Source organism: Piliocolobus tephrosceles, unplaced genomic scaffold (assembly GCF_002776525.5).
Source record: "Piliocolobus tephrosceles isolate RC106 unplaced genomic scaffold, ASM277652v3 unscaffolded_31422, whole genome shotgun sequence".
In the NCBI taxonomy this organism is placed as follows: Eukaryota; Metazoa; Chordata; class Mammalia; order Primates; family Cercopithecidae; genus Piliocolobus; species Piliocolobus tephrosceles.
Genome location: NW_022314780.1, coordinates 1 through 9,407, shown reverse-complemented (window position 1 = coordinate 9,407; position 9,407 = coordinate 1). Strand labels below are relative to the sequence as shown.

At 47.9% G+C, this 9,407-nt stretch overlaps 1 protein-coding gene across 1 annotated transcript in view; it reads right to left on the bottom strand.

The window, feature by feature from the left end:
- Nucleotides 1–5,388, bottom strand: part of LOC113222475 (chymotrypsin-like elastase family member 2A) — an 8,567-nt gene extending 3,179 nt beyond the window's left edge. Inside the window, exons 1-2 of the mRNA XM_026452116.1 lie at nucleotides 5,349–5,388; nucleotides 4,970–5,058 (exon numbers count right to left, since the gene is read on the bottom strand). Of these exons, the coding sequence (XP_026307901.1) occupies nucleotides 4,970–5,058; nucleotides 5,349–5,388 (129 nt within the window). The remainder of the gene's footprint in view (nucleotides 1–4,969; nucleotides 5,059–5,348) is intronic.
- Nucleotides 5,389–9,407: the final 4,019 nt, after the last annotated feature.

The window sequence follows — 9,407 nt, the reverse complement described above, 5'->3', positions numbered from 1 at the left end:
GGGTGATCTTGTCTCCTGCTTGTCTAGTTTCCCCCTGAAGACCAATCCACTCGTGGGAACATGAGACTGCATAAGTGGACCTTACTCCCCTGCCCCCCGGCTCCTCACTTTTTTGTTTTAAATTTTTTCAGGTTAAAAAATGGTTTCTAGGCAGGGCACAGTGGGTTGTGCCTGTAATCCCAGCTACTCAGGGGCTGAGGCAGGAGAATCACTTGAACCCGGAGGCAGAGGTTGCAGTGAGCCGAGATGGCACCACCGCACTCCAGCGTGGGCAACAGAGTGAGGTTCTGTCTCAAAACAAAAAACAAAAAAAAAAAAAAGAAAGGTTTCTGTTTAGATTGACAGTTTAACAGGCATGGGGTAGAACTTTTAAGTGGTGGAGACCGGACACGGTGGCTCACGCCTGTAATCCCAGCACTTTGGGAGGCCGAGGTGGGTGGGTCACTTGAGGCCAGGAGTTTGAGACCAACCTGGCAAACATGATGGGATCCTGTCTGTACTAAAAATACAAAAATTAGCTGGGCGTGGTGGTGTGTGCCTGTAATCCCAGCTACTTGGGAGGCTGAGGTAGGAGAATCGCTTGAACTCAGGAGGCGCAGGTTGCAGTGAGCCGGGATGGCACCACTGTACTCCAGCCTGGGTGACAGAGTGAGACCCCGTCTTTAAAAAAATAAATAAATCAAAAGAACTTTAAGGTGGTGACATTTGACACTGTTTAAGTCTCTAATGAAGCTGCTCCATGCCCTTCATGTTCCTTCATTCCTCCTCCCGTCTTTCAATTCCCTGCCCCGGCCAAGCAGAGGGGAGGGAGGTGACAGTAGGGCATGGACTGCACTGATCCGGCCTCCTATAACTGTGGGGAACGATGACCTGTTTGTTGGCAGAGGCCAGATGCCTGCTTTTCTCTGAACGTTCTTGTTTTTAATTAGCCGTTTGGCATTTCTCGTTTGTGTGACATTAAGAGGTCTCAGATGAACTGGCTTTAAAAAAGACGTTTAAAATTAGAGAAAGTGAAAAAAGATACTTAAAAGGATGTACCCACCCAATTTAAAAATGGGCTGAAACCATCCGACAGATGTGAAATTAGTCCACGTAATACGTATTATTTGTGGCCAGCAAAGTGTAGCTAAAAGAACAAGCACTGAACCAAATGTGAATCCTCATTCCCCTCAGGCTAACTCAGTGCCTTTGTGCAATTCTGTAACCTTTCCAAGTCTCAGTTGCCTTCTCTGGAAATGTGGAGTAAAAGCCACCGTGCAGGGCTCTCAGTGTGATTAATACTGTAATTACAATAGCTGGCTGGGTGGGATGACTCACACCTGTAATCCCAGCACTTTGGGAGGCTGAGGCAGGTGGATCCGGAGTTTGAGACCAGCCTGTCCAACATGATGAAATCCCGTCTCTACTAAAATATGAAAAATTAGCTGGGCATGGTGGTGTTCACCTGTAATTCTAGTATTCGGCAGGCTGAGGCAGGAGAAATAATTACTTGAACCTAGGAAGCGGAGGTTGCAGTTAGCTGAGATTGTGCCACTGCATTCCAGCCTGGGTGACAGAATGAGACTCTGTCTCCAGGAGAAAAAACAAAATTGCCTTAAAATATTGTTCATTTTCATTAGTGAGGTTTTTCTTTTTTTTTCCTTTCTTTTCTTTTTTTTTGTGACGGCTATCTATGTTGCCCATACTGGTCTCAAACTCTTGGGCTCAAGCAATCCTCCTGCCTCAGCCTCTTGAATAGCTGGGATTAAAAGTGTGTGCCACTGCCCCCGGCTGGCTGCTAAGTTTTGTGCTACTCCCTTACATTTTGCCCCAGAGTGAATGTCTTACTTGCCTCATCTGGGTCCCCACCCAGTTAGCTCTGCCTATTATCTCAGTAAAACAATGTCCCCAGGGAAACAGAAGCACAAAGCGTAGGGACTCTTCACAGACTAACATTCACCGGTTCTCAAGGCAAGAACGCCTTTGTGCAAGAGGGTGAGGAAGTATTTTTGTAGGCAGCAATGATTAGTTCTCAGCACAAATGCGCCCGGTGCTGTGGGGCCCTGTAGCAGAGGGACTGTGGCCTTTCTTCCAAATTCTCAGGCAAAAAATACTGTGGGACTGTGAGAAAAGCAAAAGAACTGGCAAAAGTATACACAAAGCCAAGTATATAAATTGTGAGTTGGGTTGAGTGACTCATGCCTGTAATCCCAGCACTTTGGGAGGCTGAGGCAGGAGGATCACTTGAGTCCAGGAGTTCAAGATGAGCCTGGGCAACATAGTGAGACTCCATCTCTAAAAAAAAAAAAAAAAAAAAAAAAAAAAAAAAATTAACTGGGTATGGTGGCATGCACCTGTGGTCTCAGCTGGTAGGGAGGCTGAGATGGGAGGATTGCTTGAGCCTAGGAGTTCGAGGTCGCAGTGAGCCATGATTCACCAGCCTCTGTACTCCAGCCTGGGTGACAGAATGTGACAGTGTCTCAAAAAAAAAAAAAAAAAAATTACTATGGCTGAGCATAGTGATGGGTGCCTGTAATCCCAGCACTGTGGGAGGCTGAGGCAGGTGGATGGCTGGAGCCCAGGAGTTGGAGGCTGCAGTGAGCTATGATTGTGCCACTGCACTCCAGCCTGGGTGACAGAGCAAGAGTCTGTCTGAAAAAAAGAAAAAAATATGTGAAATATCTTCCATCATTCTATCATTGACAGTTGTGTTTTTTTTTTTGTTTTTGCTTTTTTTAGCTATGATTCTCACTCTATCCCCCAGGCTGGAATGCAGAGGTGTGATCTTGGCTCACGGGAACCTCAACCTCCCAGGTTCAATTGATTCTTGTGTTTCAGCCTCCCAAATAGCTGGGACTACAGGTACCCACCATCATACATGGCTAATTTTTGTGTTTTTAGTAGAGGCAGAGATTTACCATGTTGGCCAGGCTGGTCTCAAACTCCTGACCTCAGGTGATCCACCTGCTTCGGCCTGCCGAAGTGTTGGTTTTACAGGCATGAGCCACCGTGGCTGGCCTATCATTGACAGTCTCTTAAGGAGCAGATGAATGACGCTGGCCTCTCTAAACACAGTGACTGCTGCATGGGTCACTCTGAATGCTCAAGGCTAGTGCGCTGCTAATTGCTCCTCCTACTTAAGTTGGAAACTCATCCTGGTTCAGCTGGGTTTGCTCCTAAAGTAGTTTATATCAATTATGCTTGCAATAATGAAATCTGATTTTTTTTTTTTTTTTTTTTGAGGCGGAGTCTTGCTCTGTCGCCCAGGGTGGAGTGCAGTGGCCGGAACTCAGCTCACTGCAAGCTCCCCCTCCCGGGTTTACGCCATTCTCCTGCCTCAGCCTCCCGAGTAGCTGGGACTACAGGTGCCCGCCACCTCGCCCGGCTAGTTTTTTTTTTTTTTTTGAGACAGAGTCTCGCTCTGTCACCCAGGCTGGAGTGCAGTGGCCGGATCTCAGCTCACTGCAAGCTCCGCCTCCTGGGTTTACGCCATTCTCCTGCCTCAGCCTCCTGAGTAGCTGGGACTACAGGCGCCCGCCACCTCGCCCGGTTAGTTTTTTTGCATTTTTTTAGTAGAGACGGGGTTTCACTGTGTTAGCCAGGATGGTCTCGATCTCCTGACCTCGTGATCCGCCCGCCTCGGCCTCCCAAAGTGCTGGGATTACAGGCTTGAGCCACCGCGCCCGGTCCCAATAATGAAATTTGATTAAACATGTAACCAATGAAATATGAATTCAGAAAGAGAGTTGTTATTTACATGGAAACAAAGTTTAAAGGTTGGAAGAGACTGGATCACCATGATTCTTAAATAATTGCTCTTGAATTAGTGTCTGTGAGACAATGGAAAGATTGGGGGGAAAAGTCGTAAAAGTCGGGATGGGCTCATAACTCAGATTGCTTTGTGAACGTCTCAAAGTTACTGCTCTGCTTTAAATAAATGAACTTGTAGATGAGATATTATGGGGCGTGGTTTATATGAAAAAGACAGTTAAGAACTCAAAAAATTGTTTACATAGTGTAAGATAAAATGTTTACAACATATATGTATGATTTAAAATAATTTCTTTATAACCAGCTTTTCAATTATTCAGTCCCAATTCCATCACATAAATGAGATTTTACTACATTTGTTTGCGTCAATGTAAACTTTACACAGTTCTCTTAAAATTCCCACCATTAACACGTCTTAGTAATTTGTGCCTGTGCCCCACTCGGCAGTTTAGTCTTGATATCACTATGATTATATGAACTTAAGAAAACATTTTTTTCATTGGTAACATTGATTTGCCTGTAGTTAAAGATGAATCTGCACAAATAGCACTGATTGGTTCCTTAAAGCAAGGAATATTTGCATAGGTAGTCTTGAATGGTTCCTAGACTAATGGTACATTTGTAAACAAGCCTCTGATTGGTTAATAGAGTAAGACTATATTTGCTGCCTATGGGCAGTGGGGAGGGGACAGCTCCTTACTGCAGCTGGAGGAGGTACCTCTCCCTCCTCTCCCACAGTTCCAAGGCCACAGAAATGTGTCTTTTTTTTTTTTTTTTTTTTTTCCGGATAGAGTCTTGCCTTGTTGCCCAGGCTGGAGTGCAGTGGTGCAATTTCAGCTCACTGCCACCTCTGTCTCCTGGGTTCAAGCGATTCTCCTGCCTCATCCTCCTGAGTTGCTGGGATTACAGGCATGTGCCACCACACCTGGCTAATTGTATATTATTAGTAGAGGCGGGGTTCACCATGTTGGCCAGGCTGGTCTCAAACTCCTGACTGCAGGTGATCTGCCCACCATGGCCTCCCAGAGTGCTGGGATAACAGGCATGAGCCACTGCGCCCAGCCGGAAATGTATCTTCTTGGTGAAGTTGCCTGTGCTGCTCTCTGAGTCCCATCAGTCCTCACTTTGCCAGCACAGTAGACCCCATGGTGGAAGGGCAAAGGGGGGATGTAAAGGGAGTGGGGCAGGGACAGGGGGAAGTACAATGTGGTCGACTCACCTGCCAGGGCCAGCTGTTGGGCGTCGCTTCTTCACCTCCAACCACTCTAGTCACAGAAGGTGGGTAAGTGGGGACCCCACAACTGAGGGCTATGAAAAGAAAAAGGGTCTTGAGTCCAGGAAGCAGCGACCCACACAATGTAACTACACTTGCTGCAATCTGAACCCCCAAATAGAAAACCCTTGTTCTAGAAAGATCCCAAGAGGTCATAGAATCCTGCTCTTCACTCCAATTCTTTGAAACTCCATTCCAGTTTTCTTATGATTATAGATCTGAATGCAGTAGGGGTTGGGTGGGGGCGAGAGGGGAGGACAGGAAGATCCCATTCCCAGGTACACCAGGGGATGGGAAACCAGTGACTCTGGATGACAGGGTTTACCTCCAGCCACCAAAGCGGACAGCAGCAGGGTCCTAATCATGGTGTGTCTGTGGGAGTTCTGTAGCATGGCCCTCGATAAGGCCCTGGTTTTATGAGTGAACTTATCAGTGAGAGATATACAGGGAGGACGCAAGATGGGGATTTTCTCAAAGCCCAGTGGAAAAAAGAACTTGTGTCCAAATATTATTTTTTCCCATTTCCTCCCAACTGTCACCCTAGAAATACTTTGAAAAAGATGCCAAAGGTAGATATTGGAATATGGGTTCCATCTGTTTTGAAGAGATTATGTTGTGTGTTAGGGAAGGAAGAAAAATACTAATTATTGGTCCTCGGAGTCGTGTTTTCTATTTTTTTTTTTCCTCCTGGGTAAGACTGAGGAGAAGAGTTGTGTTTTCTTTTTCTTTTTTTTTTTCTTTCTGAGATGGAGTCATGTCTGTCACCCAGGCTGGAGTGCAGTGGTGCGATCTCAGCTCACTGCAACCTCTGTCTCCTGGGTTCAAGCAATTCCCCTGCCTCAGTCTCCCTAGCAGCTGGGATTACAGGTGTGTGCCACCATTCCTGGCTAATTTTTGTATTTTTAGTAAAGATGGGGGGGTTTCATCATGTTGGCCAGGCTGGTCTCGAACTCCTGGCCTCAAGTGATCTGCTCACCTTGGCCTCCCAGAGTGCTGGGATTACAGGTTAAGCCACTGGGCCTTGCCACGAGTTGTGTTTTCAATGAAAAGATGAAGGTGGCATGCTGAACCCACAGCGTTCTGAGGCAGTATTTCTCAGTGGGGCTGGTTCAGACACCAGGAGACGTTTGACAACATCTGGAGACATTGTTGGGTGTCATGGCTGGGGTTGATGTTATTGGCATCCAGTGGGCAGAGAGCAGAGATGCTGCTAAATATCCAACAATGCACTGGGCAGCAGGACGTGCCCTGCCCCAAATGTCAATGGTGCTGAGGCTGAGAAAGCCTGTTCTAGGCCATGCGAGGACTTGCAGTGTGACCTTGGCTGGGTCATGTCAGTCTCTAGACCCTCTAGACCCATCTGTGAAACAGGGAGAGAAACCTGTGCCCAGCGTGTTCCACAGCATTATGGTAAGGATTTGTGTAATGTGGGGAAGGTGCACAGGCAGCAGAAGGCTAGGCTGACATGCACAATTAGGATCTGGCTGCCCTAATGATGGGGGGAAGCAGAACGCTGGCAGAGGAGGGCTTCATCGGGTGGATCAAGATGCACTTTATGCCCGGGCATGGTGGCTCACTCCTATAATCCCAGAACTTTGGGAGTCTGATGCGGGCAGATCACCCGAAGCCAGGAGTTCAGGACCAGCCTCGTCAATATGGTGAAACCCTGTCTCTAGTAAAAATACAAAAATTAGTCCGGTGTGGTGCTGCATGCCTGTAGTCCCAATTACTCAGGAGGCTGAGGCAGGAGAATCTCTTGAACCTTGGAGTTGGAGGTTGCAGTGAGCTGAGATTGTACCACTGCACTCTAGTCTAGGCAATAGAGCAAGACTCCGTCTCAAGAAACAAAACAAAACGAAACAAAACAAAAAAACAAACAAAAACACCAGCCTGGACAACATAGTGAGACCATCTGTCACTACAAAATTATTTTAAGAAAGTTAGCCAGGCGCGGTGGCACACATATGTGGTTCCAGCTACTCTGGAGGCTAGGCTGAGGCAGAGGGTCACTTGAGCCTGGGTGGCAATGGCTGCAGTAAGCTGCAATCGATCCACCACAGCCTGGGTGGCAGATGCATTTTATTGTTCTCTTCCAGGAGAACAGCAGTGTGCACTTCTCCAATAACGTCATCTTCCAAATGGGGTCAAAGCAGAAGCTTCTTCAAAAGAGAACAAACAGAAAAAGACAGGGTGACACTTGCCCAGCACCACATAGATGTTAGATGCACTCACATTCCTTATTGAATCTAAGCCACAAAAAACCCTGCAAGAGCCTGTCTTATTTCACAGGAGGAAGCTGAGCTTCAGAGAGGTGAAGTGACTTGCCCAAGATCCTACAGCTTCTAAGCGGCAGAATGGGAAGTGAAACTAGATTGGTCTGATTCCAAAGCCCATTACTTGCCACCACTGGAGACAGCATCCTGCCTCACCTCCTAGGACTTCAACTTGTGTTGGGGGAAGCGTGGAGTGAGCACAGTTTCCTGGGGGACTCTCTTGTTCTTCCTTAGACCTTCACTCTCCTCGCCTTTTGGGAGAGCACAAAGCCAGGCAGGCCCGCTGCTGATGAGGAAGCTCCGCTCTGTGACCGCACACTCTAGTTTTTGCCCCAGTCAAATAGCAGAAGGGAAAGTGAACTTCAACTGTTTTTTTTTTTTTTTTTTGTGAGATGGAGTCTCTCTCTATCAATCAGTGGCATGATCTGTGCTCACTGCAACCTCCAACTCCCAGGTTCAAGTGATTCTCATGCATCAGCCTCCTGAGTAGCTGGGATGACAGCTGCACACCACCATGCCCGACTAATTTTTGTATTTTTAGTAGAGATGGGGTTTTGCCATGTTGACCAGGCTTGTTTTGAACTCCTGGTCTCAGGTGATCCGCCCGGCTTGGCCTCCCAAGGTGCTGGGACTACAGGCCTGAGCCATCGTGCCTGGGCGGATTTCCATTCTTAAGACTTGAGTTCAAGGCTGGGCGCAGTGGCTCAAGCCTGTAATCCCAGCACTTTGGGAGGCCAAGGCGGGCGGATCATGAGGTCAGCAGATCGAGACCATCCTGGCTAACACGGTGAAACCTCGTCTCTACTAAAAATACAAAAAAATTAGCTGGGTGTGGTGGCGGGCGCCTGTAGTCCCAGCTACTTGAGAAGCTGAGGCAGGAGAATGGTGTGAACCCAGGAGGCGGAGCTTGCAGTGAGCCGAGATTGAGCCACTGCACTCCAGCCTGGGCGACAGAGAGAAACTCAGTCTCAAAAAAAAAAAAAAAAAAAGAGACTTGAGTTCAAGTGTTTTTTGTTTTTTGTTTCTTGAGACAGAGTCTTGCTCTGTCACGGAGGCTGGAGTGTAGTGGTGCGATCTTGGCTCACTGCAGCCTGTGCCTCCTGGGTTCAAGCGATTCTTCTGCCTCAGCCTCCCAAGTATATGGGACTACAGGTGCCGGCCTCCACGCCCAGATTTTTTGTGTATTTTATTAGAGACGGGGTTTCACCATTTTGGCCAGGCTGGTCTTGAACTCCTGATATCGTGTTCGCACACCTTGGCCTCCCAAAGTGCCGGGATTACAGGCGTGAGCCACCATGCCTGGCCCAGTTCAAGTCTTTGATCCATCAGTTTTGAGTGTGGTGGTCTGGACAAGCCACTTATCTTCTGGTCCTTAGTTTCCTAGATAACCATCCAGGCCTGGATTGCAGGATAGTTGCATGGGTAAGAAAATGGGTGGGAAAGAATTCTGTAATCTCCCTAGGATCGTGCAAAGGTGAGGAAGATTGGGTGGGGGTGGGGGGCAGAATCCCATGGGACTGGATGTCAGAAGACGTGGGTTCCAGTCCCAACTCCATCCCATACTCCCTTTAACAGTTTGGACTCATTTATGGTCTGTATCAGCACTACAGCAAGCAACTATTTCTTAAGTCCCATATTTTATCTTAAAGGTTCATGTGAATTTGGCATTCTGCTCTGTATCTTTGTTTTAATATAAAAATAATGTTTGTCCTGTATGAGAACACTGAACAAACACCTGCTGTGAATTTGCTGTGTGACCTTGGGTCAATCCCACAGGCTTTCTGGCCTGGGGTGCCTAGCTACAGACAGGAAGAGGAACAAGTCGTGCAACCTCTCTGATTGGACCTGCCTCAGGTCACATGCCCATCCCTGAGCCAATCGCTGTAGTGGGGAAGGGGATGCAATGTGTTGATTGGCCAGGCCTGGAGCACGGGCTCCAGCCTTGGTCCTGGGCCATGAGGGTTTACCCAGAACCTCTGGATCCGGTGGGGCAGCGCCTGCACAGAAATCCAGGCTTCTGTGCTGGGAGGGGAGGAAAGGGAGGCAGAGGAGGCAGAGTGCAGGAAGCCGCTACAGCCCACTTCCCTCCCTGGAGCTTAGTGCTCCATTTA